At 35.0% G+C, this 20243-nt stretch overlaps 1 protein-coding gene and 1 pseudogene across 1 annotated transcript; both read left to right on the top strand.

Annotated features, from left to right (window-relative positions):
• Nucleotides 1-856: 856 nt before the first annotated feature.
• On the top strand, nucleotides 857-1783 carry LOC106008079 (olfactory receptor 5T7-like; annotated as a pseudogene).
• Nucleotides 1784-12582: 10799 nt separating this feature from the next.
• Nucleotides 12583-13524, top strand: LOC101717646 (olfactory receptor 8K3). Its single transcript, XM_004869086.1, has one exon. The coding sequence runs from the start codon at nucleotides 12583-12585 to the stop codon at nucleotides 13522-13524; it is 942 nt and encodes a 313-aa protein (XP_004869143.1).
• Nucleotides 13525-20243: the final 6719 nt, after the last annotated feature.

Here is a 20243-nt window from a genome sequence, read left to right as displayed (position 1 = left end):
AGTACTCTTGAGTGCCTTTTACGGGCATGTCTAAGCCTGCTGCAAGTCTACCCGGCAACAAGGAAGTAGCCCCAGTACCCTCCCCTTGCTCCCTCCCTCTAGCCCTACGGTATATATGCTGTAGCAGCTTCCGCAATAAACGAGACTTGATCAGAAACCTGTCTTGTCTCCATCTCTCGTGTCCCCTGTCCTTTGTCATTCTCACTCCCCCTCTAGGGTCTCTGTTGACTTACCCGCGGGCCGGGACATTAGGGTACTTTGTAGAGGCAACAAATTTAGCTTTTTTATAATTATAGTTTTTGAAAGATTCAATTTTAGCATAATTTTCCATCACAAATAAGTGCAATCCTGTAAAATAAATATTAATATTCACAGTCTAGAGTTGATAGATTAAAATATAAACACAAAATGCTGACAGACATAGAATTGTGATTCTATTTCAATGTTGCATCCTTGAGATGAAGTGTCTTGCAGTATTATGAAATAAGGAGTTTTTCAGATGGTCAGTTTGTGTTCTACTGTGATTTAATATGAAAGGAGATAATGCAATTCAGGGGAATCTTAACCAGTTGACCTGATATTTAAGACACATGGCACTGCTGTATTAAGTGTGTATACACATACATTTTTGCACTTGATTATATAGCTAGTGATATGAGCATTCTTCTCAGTCATATTTAGAGCTGATGCTGGGGAATTGTATGCTATCTATGCCAGCAGTCGTACATGTATGTTTATGGAGATACTTATGTAGGCATGGTTCCTGTTGTTTATGGTTGCAGTGAGGTTCATTCTCTGCCTGAGACATGATCTTCCATTTATGAATATCTTCAGGTATGTCCTGGGACATGTCAGCATGGAGAATTTCACTGAAATGACCATATTTGTGTTGAAGGGATTCACTGGCAATGCTGAGCTGCAGATCATTCACTTTTTCCTGTTTCTAGCAATTTACCTTCTTAGTCTCATTGGAAATTTAGGGCTGATTGTGCTGGTCATTGGGGATCCCCGGCTGCACAACCCGATGTACTATTTTCTGAGTGTCTTATCTTCTGTGGATGCCTGCTATTCTTCTGTTATTACCCCAAATATGTTGGTGGATTTCATGTCAAAGGAGAAAGGCATTTCATTCCTTGGGTGTTCAGCACAGATGTTTTTTGCTGTAATGTTTGGGACCACAGAATGCTTTCTCTTGGCTGCAATGGCTTATGACCACTATGTAGCCATCTACAACCCACTGCTGTACTCTGTTAGCATGAGACCCAGGGTCTACCTGTCACTCATCACTGTGTCCTACCTTGGGGGGATTCTGCATGCCACTGTTCACACGGTAGCCACTTTCTGCCTGCCCTTCTGCAGACCTAATGTCATCCAACATATCTTCTGTGACATCCCTGCTCTGCTCTCAATTTCTTCCTCCAACACTCACAGGAACCAGCTTCTACTGTTTTACTTTGCTGGCTCTATTGAAATATTTACTGTACTGATTGTCCTGGTATCCTAGGATTTCATTCTGTCAGCCATTCTCAAGACACACTCTGCAGAAGGGAAACGAAAGGTCTTTTCTACATGTGGATCTCACCTAACTGCAGTGTCTGTTTTCCATGGAACTGTTCTTTTCATGTATGTGAGACCGAGTTCCAGCTATGCCTTGGAGCATGACATGGTGGTGTCTGTATTTTATACCATTCTGATTCCCATGCTGAACCCCATCATCTACAGTTTGAGGAACAAAGATGTCAAAGAAGCACTGCAAAAAGTGTTGAGAAAACCTAGTTTATGAATAAAGTATATTTTCACCCTAAAATATCACCAAAATTTTAAATTGATGTTCTGTATGTCAGTATAAAGAGTTTGATGAAAGTGTTGACTTTATTAATATGAGTCTCTTCTTTGTGAATATTTAAGATAAAGAACATAAGCAATCCTCTCCTGTCTTGTACTGAAAGCAGAAATAAACAATCATTGATTTGCATTTACAATTTTCATTACATTATGTATATATATTTCCACACATAGATACTGGTATCACTAGAATGCAAAAGGTATACACATAGGCCTGTACCTATGCAAGCTTTAACATGCTGTGTATTATATTCCTTTAGCCTATCTAAATTGTGTTGTGTAGTTTCCCGTAGTTACATTTATAAATACTCTTGTAGTTTAGCTGACTGGCTTGATCAAACACTGTGTCAGGCACTGGAAGTTCGCACTGCTCTCGTAATCCCAGAACATTTTCTCTAGAGATATGGATGCTTAGTTTCAATGTGAAGCAATTTCCTTCATTCTTTGCATCATACAGCAATTGCATGATAGTTTGTTATCTTCAGATTTCTGGGGGTTATCACTGTGCTAACTGATGCAGGTGAAGTTATTCTGCTTTTATAATACATACATCCATAGCGCAGGCATAAAACCCATTCTTTAACTTGATAGCATTAAGCATTGGCATTTATCAAGACTATACTTAAACTTGACAACAACAACAACATCACCACAGTTCATTTAATGAAATAGAACTTTTCAGCAGATTGGCTCTTCCAATAATGGAGTCTACATCCCAGTAGGAGATTTCCCACAGGCCTGCCCCCTACTTAGCTTTTGTCTCTGTTTTCTTCTGATTGCTACCAGACAGAGGCCCATAGAGATTTCACCCTTCCTCACTGCCCCAAGTCAGGGAAGGAAATGACAGAAAATGAGCTCTGCTCTGCTGGTCCTGTGTTCTGGTCCTAACACATCTCACTTTCACTCCACTTCTACGTCTTCATCAAAGTGAGCTTAACTGTATTTTCCCTCCCCATTCTTCTTTAATTATGACATTTAAATTATAATTTTGTGAATTCATTTACACCCTCAAGGATTCCATTTATTCATTAATTATAGTAATACTCTAAATACATAGAATATAACCAATTATAATTTTCCAAAGTGTGATTAATGCATTTAAATAACAGTGCAACAGACAAATGCAGTATATACAGGGATATATACTCAATATATTCCTATACAGAACCACAAACATCATTTTATTCTTTGTTGGGCAATTCCTTATCATATCACAACATTACTCACTTTGAATGTGAAAATTCAGATCACATCTATGATCTGTAAGGAGTCAAAGAATGCAAGTTAGGACTGACCCAGGATATGTACCCTTATATACATGTTTGAGTGTGTGTATATCACTAAGCATTGATGAGTTCCTTAAGCAGCTTACAATTATAAATGAAGGTGAATTTTATGAATATACAAATTTAACTTTGCATCATAGAACCAATCAAAAATGTAGTAAAAGAATAAGCCATAGACTTGAAAATTACACATTTTTATCAATAAATAGTACACTATTAAATCATAGGACACTGGATAAAATACACATATAAATAAATCTAAATAAAAAATCTTTCATGGTTAATGTTTGTACTTCATTTTGTAATACTCTGAAAATTAGAAATAGAAAGTCACATTAAATGCTGTTAAAACTCATAAACATGGTACAGATTTAAAAGCTGGTAACTTGAAAGTGGTGCAGAGGAAGTAAACAACTCCACCCATTTGCTGAGTTTAATACTAATGGACATTTTGCCAGAAAATTTATACACTTCTACTAAGTTTATACTCAACCAAATGAGAGAATGGCTTACAGCTAAATGAATTTACATAGAGGAGACCAAAAGAAAAACCAAATGAAAAAATAAGAGGTTAAGACATTAACTAGTACATTAGAAAAATTTGCAAAACTTTCTGTAAGCTTATAGAATATTTCGCTGATGAAAACAAAAATTAAGAAATAACTATACATGGTAAATATCACTTATATCAGGAAACTGATTTAACTGGATAGGACTAGGATTCATTGAAGTAGAAAGGTGAATATAAACACTTTCAATATTATAAATACAACTTTATGAATAATAAAGATAGATTAATGTAAGTAAATATATATAAATATAAAGTCAGTGGTACTCCTATATAATATTTAGAATAAGCATATTTCTAATTTAAGTAAAATATACTAGTATGCTATTATTTTTCAAAACTATTAAGTTGAGTAAAATCCCTTTAGTTTTTAAATTTCCAAAAATTGAGTAAGCACCTGACATAAACAGCTTGAAAGACTAAAGGGTTATTTTGGCTCACAATTCAAAGGCTTGTGTCCATGGTCGGCTGATTCTATTGCTTTAGGCCTGAAGGAAGTCAGGAATAGCTGGAAAGGAAAAGAAGAAGAAAACTGCTCAGCATGGCAGCCAGGAATCAGAGAGGGTTAGGGATCCATAGAAGAAAGATCCTGGGACCAGATAGTACTCAGGGTCATTCCCATGACTACTACCTTCAGATAGGCCCATTCATCACCTTATTCATCACCCACCTATCATGCCATCAAACTGTTATTAATGTAAATATTAACTATTATTAATCTATTTGATAGTGATGTAGACTTTATAATCTAATCATTTTCTAAAAATCCCATCAGCTCTCAACTAAACCTTTAGTTTTAGGGGACATTTTGGTTTCATAGCAAAACTCTCCCATAGTTGTAATTACAAATAATATCACTTATGTCTGACTGGATTGGCCAAGTATCTCTGAATCTGAAGGAAAATCAATGACCAGTTAAACCCAGATCATGTGCCATGGACTCACCACTACCTGATTCCAGTTCAAAGCAATCTCATCCATTCTGCGATCTGCCTAACAAGCTAATCACAGCATGTGGTTTGGATATCATAGCTAATGTGCACAAATTCCTAGTGTCATGGCCAGAATAGTTTTAGGGGAGAATCTCCTCCCATTTTACCTTGCCGTCACAGACATCGATTGAGATTATATCTTGGCACTTTTCAAGATTCTACTTAAATGAAAAATAATTTCCCTGAAAAGCACATTTCATAAATAGAATGGAACTGACAGAGTGTGTTGGGTCCGCCAACTACTGAGCCCTCTCCTACTGTCATGGGGGTCCAGGCAGCCTGGTCCCTACTCGGCTTTTGTTCTGTTTTCTTTTGACCTCTGCTACTCTGAGTCCCTTAGCAAGGCCACCCTTCCTCCCTGCCTAACTCCAGAAAGACCAGAAAAAGGTTTCTGGTGTGGTGTCACTTACCCGGCTGCCCGCATACCTCATTTTCATCGCAAAGATATGTGTCTCAAATAGGTTTATCTTTTCTGACTTTCCCTCATTTGTTCCATTTTTCTAAAATATCCTTTTAAATTTTATTTTGTGAACTCAGTTCTTCCGCATGAGTTTCCTTGATAAATCAAAGTACAAAAGTAGTCTTAGAACACGAAGTACACCCAAAGGATATTTCCCTAAAATATGGTTACATAATTTAAATACTGTCTCAATAGTACAGATATAGAACACCTTCTATGGCAATATTCTGCTACACAAAAATTGTTTTCCTCTTTTTGAGGAGTTCTGCTTTCCTTCAATCAAATCCCAAACTAAGTCTTGCCTATTGACACCTGTCATCAGTCCTTCTCAGATAATATAAGAACTTATCTTGAGAATATGTGCATTTATACACCTATGTTTATGCCTGTGCTCATGTATATTATTAAACCTTAAATACTACTCAAAATTAGAAAGGATAAGGAATGTTGTGCTCTACAAGGTTTTAAATCTGCCCCATATTAATCTTAACTAGTAACAGAACAAGCAACTAACTGAAGAAAAATTAATGTACATCTGCTGAATTAATAATAAACTCATAATCCACAGGAAACTGCAGAAAGTATACATACAAAATTCATAAAGATAGACTATTCTTGCAGTGATGTATTTTATTTTAATAATATTTGTAAATACAAAATGATATACACTCATATACTCATAAAATTCACAAAAATCTAAAAATTAGTAACTTCAAAGTGCATAGTAAGAGAGAGAAACAAAAATATTTCACAACACTGGTGTGGCTATAAAAATAACTGACAGCTTGGAAAATAATTTGTAAATATCTAAAAAATTTATATCAAAGAATAATTTCCAACCAAATGAATAAACTTGGATGGAACAAAACTGAAGAACAGAAAAAAGGAATTTCCATAATAAAGCATTCAGTAGTATATCATAAGAGGTTCTTATGTATTTTATTGTAATTTTTATTGTAATTTTTTATGAGTGTGTGAATTTACAAGAAAACTGCATGTGAAGGACACATTGCCTCCTTTCTCAAAAAGAGAAGGAGAAATCGCATTTGGATCAGGATCAATATTCACCAGAGGGAAAGGGTGTGCAAAGAACTTCAATTATTTTAAAAATTAGATTTTTGAAGTAAAAATAAATACACAAGTGACATGTTAATGTATACAAAGTTAGTCGAAAACTTTTATAACACTGATTATTAGAAACAAGCATATTCTCATTTTGGAAACTGCAAAGTAATAATATCACTGTTTCCTAGAATTCTTAAAATTAGTAGAATCACCTCAGTTAATTATATATTTTTTAAACTGGATAATTTGCAAATGGAAAATATTTTTAGGATATCATGGAAGCTGAAAGATTTTAAAATATAATTTAAAAAGATAGTTACCATATTATGTGCAATAGACAAAATAAATTATCAAAAATGCACATAAACATCAGAAAAATTTTGGATTAGGATTTCAATAAAAACACAGAAAATGAACATGTAAAATTATACATAATTCTACTTAAATAAATTTATTCCTGTAAAATTCATGCCCAATAAAACTACAGTATCTGTTTTAAAAGCAATGATTTAAAGCTGGGTATGGTAGTGCACACAGTTGTAATCCCAGCACTTGGGAGGCTGAGAGTTGAAAATTGCATAAGTTTGAGATCAGTCTGGGCTGCACAGTGAATGCAAGTTCAGCCTGGAATACGTAGTGAAACTCTCTCTCAATAAATAAATACATATATAAACAAGTTGATAAAAATAAGTAAATATAAAAGCAAGGATCTAATGGCAATCATTACACTCACATTGTACAGCACATCTCTCAAATTGTATCAGTGAAGCAGAGATTGAAACAGCAGGGGTTCAATTTCTAATTTTCATGTCTTTCCAGATCCTCAGGTATTAATAGGCTCTAGGATTTTTCTGAAAATCTCTCAAAATTTTAATATTTTTTTGTAGTTGAAAATATTTTATTTTTAAAGATTTAAATTTTGAATTAAAAATAATATACAGTAGATATCTAAGAAATTGTTTTGTTTTATACTACAGGTAGTTTTTTTATATTAAATTTATTGCTACATTTTAGGTATACAATACAGTTACATTCATCATTGGGATCTTGTACCTTTGCATGATGCATCTTCGTTCTTATTTTTTTCCCATTCCTTGTCCTTCCCTTCAACCCCTCCACCCTTCTCTATTTGCAAAGACTTTGTTTCCATTTTTTTCCTTTTCTCATATTTTTCTTTTTCCTTCTTTCCTTTTCCCTATCCCTCCCATTTCCCTTACTCCTTTAGACCTTTTCTTCCTATTTCACATTATCAATTTTATATTTTGATCTTTATTTACACTTCAGTTTTTCACACCAGAGAATCTATTCAGTATTTACATACATGTCCTACTTATTTCACTTAAGGGTATGGCCTCAATGTGCATCCATTTAGCTATAAATTTCTCTAGTTTCTCATTCTTTATGGCTAAGTAGTACTCCATTTTATAAAAAAACCCCACATCTTCTTTATCCAGTTTCCAGCTCATGGGCACTTGGGATGTTTCCAAGCTTTAGCTATTGCAAACTGTGCCACTATGAGCATGGGTGCACATATATTGTTGTGGTATGATTATTTTAATTCTTTGGGGAAGATATCCAGGAGGGGAATATCTGGGTGAAATGGGGCTTCTAATCCTAGTTGAGGTATCTCCATATTGATTTCCACAGTGGTTGCACCAGTCCGCACTCCCACCAACAATGAAAATACAAGTAGTTGAAAAACTTTTGGCTGTAAAATATCTTTTAAAAGTGTTTTATAATTTAGGGAAGTATGGGGAAGGATGAGGAGCTGAATTATAATTTCATGTTCTCTAGTGCTTTTGCTTCAGTCTAGTAATGTAAAGAGGGGTTCATAATAACGTTTTATGAAATCAAAGTGATGTAAAGAACCCTTCAGGCTGGGATCACCCCATCCATGAAAAAAGAACATAAAAACATCATGTAAGGAAACAAGAGAATATAATCATATTACACTAAGATCCTATCCTTTTAAGAGAAATATGTAATATAAAAGTAGCTCTTACCATTTATTCAACAGCTACCATTTGCTAGGCATTTTAGTAGATGCTTTTCAATCATGATTTCTGATCCTAAAACTCACTCCCCTAGGCTGATGGTTAAAGGTATTTTTTTTTACTAGAAAAACAAAATACTTATTAAAGTTGAGTGACTCCTCCAAGGCCATAGAGCTGGGAGGCGGAAGAAGTAGGGTTTGAATTCAAGTTTCTTTTTCCACAATTATAACACTTACTGTATGAAAAAATAGCTGAATAAATGACATTTACTAATTGAGCCAAATTTCACTTGTAAAATCTGAGACATGGGCTACTATTCTTATATTCTAATATCTTTCATGATATTTATAAAAAACAAAGTCCACTATGTTCTTATCATGAGTCTAGAAAACAAGATGTTTAACAGCTGTGTGGAAGGGCCTAGCTTTGTTTCCTGTGTCCATGCAGAGGCTTCCATGGTGTGGAATTTTCTCCACACTGTGACCGCTACAAGGATTCTTAGTTTAATATTTGGAAACTAAAAGGTGCAGGCTGGATTTGTACTATGCAGAAATGCCTCAGATGTGGTTTCAAATCTTTGTCTTTGTGACAAAATAGAATACTCTTATTTATATTTGAATCATTTTAAATTGGAATCAGAGGACTTCATGTTCTGAATGATAGGTTCTAAATCATTGGAACTGAGGACAAGAATAGTTTATCATTATTAGCTGTTAAAAATGTACTATTTATAGTTAAATGAATAGATGGTCCAAAACATCTTTATGACCTCAAATGACCTGTGAGGTAGTTTCTCCCCCTCCATCCCCTGCCTGTGCCTGGCAACCTCTTCTCCCTTCCTGTGGGCTTTTCTCCTCTGTACAGTTCTTGTAATGGAGGCCAAGAAATGCAGCTATTTTGCCTGGATCCTTTGAATTACTAGATTCTTAGTGATTGAAGGACTTTTGGGGATTACATTTTTGTTTTTTAAAATTTATTCATTACACTTAATATGAATTCTACACTCTCTATACTTAAAATGTGTGATACAGTACTGTTAACTCTAAGCACAATGTTTGACAGCAAATCTCTGGAACTCACATTATGTGATTGAGACATTGTGTATTTTTTAGCATTTTTTCTCTGTTTTGCAGTGTGTATGTGTGTGTGTGTGTGTGTGTGTATGTGTGTGTTTTCTTTTGCAGTTCTGAGGATTGAATCCAATCCCTTATCCCTGAGCCACATCCTCAGCACTGGCTCCCTCCACTCTTTTATAGAGACCTGGTCTCACACTTGAATTCTCCCACCTCAGCCTTCCAAAGTCCTGGGATTACAGCCATGTGTCAGAGCTCCTGGCTTAGCAGTCCTTCATTTCTTACAAACTTTGGGTCTTGCCACCAGCTTCATGCCTTCTATGGAGTATATTAATTATCCCATGTGTAGGATCATTGCATTATTTGACCTTTGATTATTTTATTTCATTTAGCATGATGTTATTCTCGTTCATCCATGTTATTGCATGTTTTAGAATATCCTTTTTTAAGGCTAATATGGCATTGTTTATGTAAGTTATATTATATTTCTTCATTCATAAGTAATACATACTTAGGTTGTTTCTACATCTTGAGTGTTTCAATTTCTGGGGCAGTGAATATGAGAACTCTTTGAGTTTATTCAAATACCAATACTATTAGTTAAAATCCAGACATAGTTTTCTTGACCCTATAATAAATAAAGTCAAACTTGAATGTAAAATGTCCTTGGCAATTAGAAGACACCTGCAGGCATTTGATTATGCATTCAAATCCTTTAAGGATAATCCTGCAACAGTTTTGCTTCTCCCCAGAGTGAGTCTCTAAAAGTTAAAAAAGTATCCATAAATTGTCCTGAAATAGCCAATGTGGAGAAACACATAGACTCAAGACAGTAATTTCATTACAGGTAAAAAAGATGGACTATTTCATGGGGTGCCATTCGTTATCAAGATCTGAAGAAATGGTCCCCATTTGCAATGGACTCACTATTTGGGATAAGTAAGCATTTCTGACTCAGTTACTGTGTTTTCTACAATTTCATAATGCTTGCAAATCAATAGCACGTCACTGTTTCTCATATCACTATTTGAAAAGATGTCCTGATACTCTGAGGAAAATATCATCTTGGAAACACACATTATATGTGTGCTTAGAAAGTTTTTAATCTTGTACCCATATAATGTTATATCTAACAGATGGCAAAAGTCAGAGGAGATGAACTGTAAATGAAAGGATGCAGAAGTTTTAAAGCAGATACTGAGACAGCAGTGATTCATTCTCTCAATCTGATTGCCTTCCAAGACCTTAGGTATTCGGTGGCTCTGGACTCCTTTGACTCCCTTAAGTATTTGAACATCTGAGATTTTCCAAATAAATGTTAGAATTAGATCCATTTTATTTCTTTCTAGGGAAAAAAGAATTTCCCCTTTATATTTAGATATAGGATGCAGTTTTAAGAGTAACTATTTCATGATACGTTTTTTAAGAATGGTAAGATGTTCATTTTGCACTGACATCTGACTAAATTTTTCTCACACTATAAGTTTAAAATTAAACACGATTATTCAATAATAATTAGTTGTGAAAAGAAATATCCATTAATCTCTGAAACTGGAGAAGAAACATCTTTTTCTGTACATTACATCGATATTGGTACTTAGTTATGTATATTATTTTGTAATATTTTATAATTAGAAACCAAACCAAACCAAGCCAAGCCAAACCAACAAGAAAAATGATTTAAACTGTTTCTTATTGCGCATCTGAAGTTATTTCTCAAATGCAATAATGTGTTCTATGTTTGTGTTTAATATCAGGGTGAGTCTGAAAGAGAATAGCAGGAGACTGAATACCCACAACCTCATAAGCAGTACTATATGACAGTTTCATATAAATGACCTGTGATTGGTTTGATGCATAATGTGAATTGTATGAAATCTTTGTTTACTTGTAGCTCAAGTACAGTTGCCCACTGTGGAACCTCTCACTCTAAACTGTGTCATTTCTATTTCTTTCATTTTTAAAAAAAGAAAATTGGTGCTCAAAAGTTTTTATATCAATAATAATGAACTTACATTAAGATGCTGTATTCATCTTCTACTATGCTGTATTTAAATCCTTAGGTTATAAGAAACTCGGGTGGATTTAATCTGGCTCACACATACTTGTCTGTATAATGTGCGATGTCATATTTGTAAGAAGTCGTTCTGACGTAACACAGAGAAGATTCCAAAATGCACCCAAGAATCCAGGAATATATAATCTTTACTATACTGATTTATCTCTCTGATATCTTATAGCATACTTCTGATTTTACACAATGTATATTTATAAAATGTTTCACAAGATGTCATTATTTTTTGTTTAAATCATAGCATCTTTCATCCAAGAGAATTTTATGAATCTTCATTTTCTAAAACCAGTGCTAATGACCTCTTTTTCTCCTAATTTGCTCAGAATTCTTTATACTGCCCCAGCCTTCAGCATGATAAAGTTCATCTGATGTACTATAGTCAAGCAAGTGTATTTCAGTTTTAGTAAGAATACTCAAAAGGGAAGAATATTTCCAGTAAATTTATGTAAAAGCAACTTATATTAAAATGTCATTAGAGTACTTATTAAGAATAGAAGATAAGTAATGAAAACCAATAGTACATTGATTATCCAACAATACTCATGGATGGGGGCATACTGAGGTAGAAATATAAATGTCCTTAAATTGTTAAGTATATTCTGTACATATGTAAAAAAAAATATTTCAAGGGGATTGTCATCACTTGAAAAACAAAAATATGCAAATGTACTTGATCTATGAGAACTATTTCCAGAAAGCTTGAACAATGTGAATCATTTAATTATTCTTTCAATCAAAATTGCAAGGCCATGTTTTTGTGCATGAGTATAGAATTTGAGATAAATTGTTTCTGCAAAGTAAACATTCTATGCCTAATTATCTAGCTATCTAAGTATGAAGTCTTCTCAAAATTTCAAAAATTTGTGGATAAGGGTATTGTTTTGGAGTGGATATTGGGTGTAGTAGGATGTTGACTGATGCCAGTACCTTTTACTTCCTAAGATAACCAAAGTTTGGCTTAACAGTTAATAAGATACTTTTGTGAATATAATCACATGCACTGAGAAGCAGTAATGTTGTGCTTTCTATTTATATGTATTAATACATAGTTTATTTTAAAAATTGCGGAAGATAGCATAGTTTTATTTGTTAATACTCAATATTGGAAAGTTTGAATGTATCTCATTTACCTAGTTTTGCACAATAAGAGTCCTCCAGGTGATAATATTTCCATTTTTCCCCTATGGTAATGTTTCTACAAACATAGATCTTCTGATCGCCCTGGATGGAAGGGCACAACCTCACAGCAGTGACTAAATACATCCTGCTGGGCATCACAGATCGCCGTGAGCTGCAGGCTCCACTGTTCCTCCTGCTCCTTGTCATCTACCTGACTTCACTGCTGGGCAACCTGGGCATGATCATCCTCACCCAGGTGGACCCCAGGCTACAAACTCCCAAGTACTTTTCCCTTAGACACCTGGCTCTCACTGATCTTGGTTATTGCACAACTGTGGGGCCCAAAATGTTGGGAAATTTTTTTATTCATCCAAATACAATCTCTTACTATTGCTGTGCTGCCCAGCTTGCTTTATTTCTTCTGTTTATTGGTAGTGAGCTTTTTATTCTGTCTGCCACATCTTATGACTGCTACATGGCCATCTGTAACCCTCTCCCCTACACTGTCATGATGTCACAAAAGGTATGTTGGGTGCTGGTGGGAATACCCTATCTCAACTGCACATTTATGTCACTCATAGTCACTACAAAGCTTTTCACTTTGTTCTTCTGTGGCCACAATGCCATTAGTCATTTCTACTGTGACTGCATCCCCTTTTTATATTTGCTGTGTTCAAATGCACATGAAATTGAGTGGATAATTATGGCCTTAGCAGAATTTGATTTGATTTCCTCCCTCCTGATGGTCCTGGTGTCCTACCTGCTCATCCTCACAGCCATTCTCAGGATGAAGTCTGCAGAGAGCAGGTATAAGGCCTTTTCCACCTGCGGGTCTCACCTGACCATGGTCACCATGTTCTATGGAATGCTGATATTTATGTACATGCTGCCCAAGTCCAGTCACTCCAGCAACACTGACAAAATGTCATCCATATTTTATACTTTGATCATTCCATTTTTGAATCATTTGATCTACAGCTTGAGGAACAAAGATGTAAGATGTGCCCTTCAAAGGATGTTGAGAAAGGTATGCAGTATCTGTTCTTAAAGGCTGCATACAGTGGGAGTTCTATCCATCAGATTAGGATGAGAACCTGCTGTTTTCCTTCAGAATGTATGGCAAGCACAAGCACTCTGAGAACATATTTAAAAGATGAGCCTTCCACAAGTTAAAAACATGGCCTTGAAAAAGCAGCTAAGTATTTGCTTTCCTTGAAGAGGAGAGAAAAATTTTAAACAGTGACTGAATAAACTTTATAGTAAACTAGAATACAGTAAACTTTACAGTAAACTAGAATAGAATTAGAGAATATAGAACTTAAGGGCATGTAGCAGAAAGGGTATTTTCCATGTGAGTGAGGACAAGCAATAGATACAAATGAGAAGCTAAATGATTCTTTAGCATATTCTCAACCATTACAATAAACTTTCCAGTGTGTTTGTGTTTGTGTGTGCATGCACGTGCATGTGTGTACACTAATTAAGATAAATTTCTTATTGTAGGGCATTCTTTCCTTTCCTTTATAATTTGACTTCCTAATTTATATCTTATTGTCTCTGCTGGTCTAATGGAAGATTACTCTCCCTTACCACTCACAGAATAATTTAAATTTATATGTCATAATTTTTTTTATTCTCACATAAAATGTGTAATCTGCAAAGAAGTAACTTTCTAGTTTTTCTTTTTTGTGGTTGACTTTTCTTATATGTGGTTATATAAATGTATTCTATTCTTACTAGGATTCATTTTTTGAATTAATTTGATAGTCTGATTGGTAGAAGCCAATGGATAATCTTATGATTTGAACCATGCCATATTGATAATCAGTGTAGTGTGGTATGTATCAATGTCCACATGATTTCTGAAAATACTTCAGCAAAACTCTAAAATTTCTTACATATCTTCATTATTTTTAGTGTTAATATTTCTGTCATTTTACTTGCATCATGGGAAGATTGATATAACATTTAATAAAATATCTGTGTAGTCAATGAAATATGAATAGAAATAATTAGTTGGAATAATAAAAGTTTGGTTTTCTCATGTGGAGACAAACACTTCCACAGCATTTATACAGTTTATTTAATATTTACTGTGTCACCATTACATATCTAATTGTTGCCTGTTTATTCATATGTAGCAATAAGAACATATTGTCAATTTCTAGTAAGCATATGTCAAGGGTAAACTGAAATTTTAATATTGTTTTGTTCTTGTGAGCACAAGTTTATGTTTAATTTTATATGATATGTTTAGTAAATTATTTTAAATGTTTCACCAAGTTAACATTTGTGAATAAATATACCTTATAAAGTAGAGAAAGGTAAGAATTTCTAATAACTGAATAAAAGTATAATGAGTAAACCATCTAAAATTCCACTTTTGAAATAAATCTTGCTATAAATCTTGATAGTCTCTCAGTAATCAAAACCAAAGACAATGTGGTAATATTTCATATTTTTTAACATACACCATTTACTCTCTTTCATTTTGATATCTTTTATTATTACAAGGATAAGTTATTTCCAAGGGTATACATTTCTCTATATAATAACAATTTTAAAAACCAAGATCTAGCTTTTAATTTTATTATTTACTAAAACAATTTCTGTCCCTATAATTTCACGTTTTATACAACAGCAACTCAGACTCTTCAATGCAATTTAGAATAAGAAATATACAAAAACAACAGTGGCACTCTGAATGTCTACAGGTTATCAGTTGGTGATTTTGCATTAATATCATAAGCAGTAATGTATTATAATTTTCAATTACACAAACACTAGAAAACACATTGGAGAAAAATCATGATAATTAAAATGTCAAACAGAAATTTGTATTCAAAATAACTTGACCCACCCAAAGAAATCACATACAAGTAGCTTTATATATGAAGTTTACTAAATGTTTAGGGAATAAAGAGTTACAGTTATCTCTGAATCCTTTTGAAAATCTAAAGAAATGGACATTTTTGAAACTTTCTGAGGAGCTCTTGCATGATGTCAAAGCCAGAGAAAGGCATCATGTAAATGAAAGTTTAACAAATTTATAAAGCAACATGTCCAACAGTAGTATACCATGTTAGGATAAAGTCAGGAATTTATTTTTGATATAATATTCACAACTGTATTGCCATTTAGGTACTTAAAATTGAAAGCACTAAATAAATCTCAGTAGATGCCAACAAAGTTCAAGTTAAAAATCATTAAGGACATCTTTGACTAAACTAATATGAAAATAGAACTTCCAAAAACTCAGTGTTCTCTTATTTTCCCTTTTAGCCTCCATTTCCATTATTAACTTTTACTCATTTTCCTCTACAAAGGGTGACATTATTTTTAATTCTAACAGAAACTCCATATTAATCAAAAGATTGTTTTGTACATTGATAGTATTAAGTATATATCCAGGGCATGTCTTTCCAGCACATATTCCTAGCACAATATCTCTGCTCTTGGTTGTAAGGCTTTATTAACCACTATTCAGATGGTACCCTCTTCAAATGTCAATATTCGTGATCATGATTACCTACGGGTCCACAAGAGTTGCAAACAGGAACTGCCCCAACATGTGCGTGTGCGTGTGTGTGTGTGTGTGTGTGTGTGTGTGTGTGCATGAGTATGAATCAGAAGGGAAAAGATCTTTAAAAACAACTGGAAATCATGACTGATAAACATAGCAGTAGAGTTTTTAAGTCTGTACAAAGGAAATAATCACAAACAAAGAGAAAGAAGAATGATACCATACGTGATTAGTAAATAAATACATTACCAATGGCAATTTCCATACAAATGACAAGTTCTAGCAAGGGCTTATCTGTGATAGAGGAGATGACTCCTTCTGGTCAGAGTAGTATGAAAAGGAACAGAAAAGAGTGACCTAAGTTTCAATTAACATAAAGTATTAAATTTTTCCAATGAAGATAAATCAGAGACTTATGTGAATATCTAAAGTTAATTTTATTCCTCTGAATTGTGCATTGTGAAATCCCATATGATTTAATGCAGGAAAAATGCATTTTTATTTAAAAATATCAGAGCATTTAAGGTTAATAAAATCCCCTGAGCCAATTAATTTATATTTCAAAGCTAAGCATGGCAAAGCAAGAGTGTAGTTGAGGAAGCTGTTCAGTTATGAACTTCTGGGTCACACCAGTTGTGACCACAATTCAGACACAAGCGGACTTGACAGGAGCTAGGAGACCAAGTCACACACCACTGGCCAGCTTCAGTGTAAGAAAGAGAAAGCTGGAGGAGGCAGGAAGAGGAGAGTGGTCTCTGCATTACTTTTCCCACAACTCTAAGCAGGACCCCAAGGAGAGTGGTGTCTCCAAGTAATGAAAGGAAGAGGAAGAAGGAGTTGAGTCCTGGATAGACTTGAAATCCAGCATCAAGCCCAGCACCATGAACACCAGTGCTGGGAAGAGCCCTGTGCGTCCTACTCACAGGCCTTTACCTGTGGACTGAGCCACTGAAACTGCTATCCATGCTGCAAAGAGATGTCTCTACCGCCTCTCCTCTAAACTCACTCAGCAGATGGGAAGCAAAAGCCAGCCCTGTGCTGAGAATCATCAGGAGAAAGAAAACACAGTCCTGTGCCCAGCCAGAGCCTGGAGAGGAATCCAGCCCCAATCACTGCTAGCCAGAGAGCGGGCTGAGGCCACGCCGCCACCAGGGTGGCCTGCACAGTGAGGATTAGCTCTGACTCAGCCTCAGAGCTGGTGCTCCAGAGCCTCACTTCATCACCAGTCACCTAGTGCTGTGCAGTGCAGTTGTCCCAGAGCAGTGTCCACAGATATGTCTTGCCACTCTGCGGAGACCTGTACCTCAGCAGGAGGTTTGGGTTTTGGCCTGCATCACTGTCAGCCAGGGAATGGTCCTTGGAGGGCCTCTGAGACTTTGCACATCTCTGTGGTTGGGCAAATAAGGCATCAACCAGCTCAGCATCGCTGTGATGACCAGAGACTGCCTTCACCAGCACCACACTGATGTTGGGCAGCACAGCAGGGTTCAGGACTCCACAAGCTGAAGGTAGATTGAGGTATACATCACAGAACTTTGCCTTGGAACTTGATGTGAACCCAGCACTGGGCAGATCTTAGTACCCCTCATCCCCAGGACTCCCTGTGAGTGGAATCTGAGGCACCTCTGGTCACAGGCAGTGACTCACAGTCTAGGGCGTGAACTTCAGTTCAGATCAAGAGCACCTGCAGCTGGTTGCAATAATCTTGGGTCGTGAGCAGACCTGAGCACCTAAGCCTTTATATTGTTTAGACTGATCCTGCGTTGTGCTGCTCTAGTGGTCTAGGGCAAAGGGTATGACACAGCTTTGTGCTGTTGGTAGACAAAGGAATGACAAAGAGTTAGAATCATCCAATTACAGGAAAACTTCATACCTGTGTTAATAGCAACACAGTTTATTAACAGCATGATCTTGAAGACAGATGAATGGATAAGGAAAATGTGGTATCTATGCACAATGATTTATTCTGCCACAAATCAGTAAATTTAATACAGCACATTAACAGAAGAAGCAAGGACAAATTACAAAATCATATCAATATATTCAGCAAAAGCATTTGTAAAACTCCAAAATCTGTTCATGATAAAACCTGAAAAAAATTTATAGATGGACCTTACCTATGTAGCAACAATCAAAATAAACACAGAAAAATTAATAGCATTCTTGTACACTAATAATGGACTCAGTGACATGGAAATAAGGAAAATAATAACATTCACAGTAGTATCAAATTAAAGTACTCTGTTTAGGAATTAACCTAAACAAGACAGTGAAAGTCCTCTACAAAAACAAAACAAAACAAAACAAAGGAAGAAAGGAAAAAAATCCCACAGTGCTTTGAAACAGGAGATTCAGTAAGACATAAAAAAGTGGAAATATAAGCCCTGTTCCTTGATAGGCAGAACTAATATTGTCAAAAATGGCCATTTCCAAAACTGATGCATTGATTCAAATAAATCCCAATCAAAATACCAACAGGATTCTTTATGAATTAGAAATAAACCACCTAACATTAATATATAACCAGAAGAGACTCATATAACAAAGACAGACCTGGGTAGCAGGAGCAAAACAGGAGGCATGAAAATCTTGGATTTCAAAGTAGATTACAAAGCTCTGATGATAGAAACTGCATGGCACTGACACAGAAGCAGACATGTGGATCAAGGAAACAGCACCAGGGACATAGCCACAGCTCTGACACATTCACCATCTTAACCTTGTCAGAGGGGCCAAAAGCTATGGTGGAGGAAAGAGAGCCTCTAGTACATGGTGCTGGGAACCTGGTTGTACACATGCAGAAGATCAAAGCTATACCTATATCTCCCAGCAAGAACTGAAGTAAAATTAATGTAGATGAATAATATAAATATGAAAATAGAAATACTTAATCTGCTGTAAGGTAAAATAGACAAAACACTCACTAGTAGGCATAAGTAAAGGCTGGGTTATTTTGTATTGTGTTGCAGTGAGCATGAGAATATGAAAATTTATTTGAAATCTTAATGTCAGTATTTTGGATAGCTACCCATGAGTGGAACTGCTGGATTATGAAATAAATACATAGCTACCTAATTAAATAAATGACACAAAGTCACTGTTGTGTAGAGTCATGACGATTAGTGGATAACCTCCAGATATTACATGAAATTCTCAATGGCTTTAAGGGTAACTAGCAAATTACTTGGCGTCTCCTCAGGGAGAATTTTGAAGCTTTTACAAGAAGGAAAAATTGCCCTCAAAACCTCAAACCCCATGTTAAGAAGCACCTTGGTGGGAGAATCAAGAGGGAGATTTCATTACAGGTAACAAAGACAGGTGGTCTCATGCGGTGCCATATGTTAAACCGATATCTTAGAATCAACAGAAATGACCACAGTTTTGCTCGGCTTTACCATCTACTGAGAGACTGTCTTGTATTCTGTTTGTGGGCTCTTTACAACTCCAAAGCACCTGAGCAACAAGAGGACCTCTCTCCTCTCCTCTCTTCTCGATTTTGATGTTTGAACATTTTCATTAGGCTGAGAAGATGAATGCTCAGGAGCATCTTAGAAACCCAGAGTTGGTATTTTCTTAAAAAAATGCAAAAATGTGTATCACATGTTTGATCACATAATTAATCTAATGTAATCATATATATATGATTATATATATATATGATTTCATGCTGAAAAAAGGCCAAAATTGAGAAGAAATAAAGCATAAAAATAGGACACAATTTTGTTTAATGCCACATTTTGAAACTGGAATGATTCAACCAGTTACCAGGATTTAATTCTGACTGTACAGACTTTTGTGATTTTTTTGGAAAATATTTTAAAATTTAATAGCTACAAAACTAAATGTACAAAATGTGACTCATTCCTGTTCCTTTAGTGAGAAAATGGACTTTTCATCTGAAAATGAGATAAAATTATTTAATATTCAGTTTTATGGAAATGGCATTGGTCCTCATTTTATAGTAAATTTCTCAGAGTATAAATTTTAAAAATAAAATTGAAGGTAAAATAACACCACAAAAGAGAAAGTTGTTTTGTTCCATTGAATTAAAAAGCTATTGAAAAAATTTTGTCTTTCTTAAAACATTAATTCTTACCATATGCATATTTTAAAAACTTTTTCATAATTGCAAACCAAACAAACAAAAAAGAAAACAAGTGTTATTCTGCTTCTTGTGGTGTTTTACTAAAGGTATTTTTATAATGTTATTACCTGATAAAGTTCTTCATAGTTACAATGAGAAA

Source organism: Heterocephalus glaber, unplaced genomic scaffold (genome assembly GCF_053883595.1).
Source record: "Heterocephalus glaber isolate CG9 unplaced genomic scaffold, H.glaber_assembly_v1.0 deba00000896, whole genome shotgun sequence".
In the NCBI taxonomy this organism is placed as follows: domain Eukaryota; kingdom Metazoa; phylum Chordata; class Mammalia; order Rodentia; family Bathyergidae; genus Heterocephalus; species Heterocephalus glaber.
The sequence above is the reverse complement of the archived record's forward strand: the minus strand, read 5'-3'. Positions and strand labels throughout refer to the sequence as shown.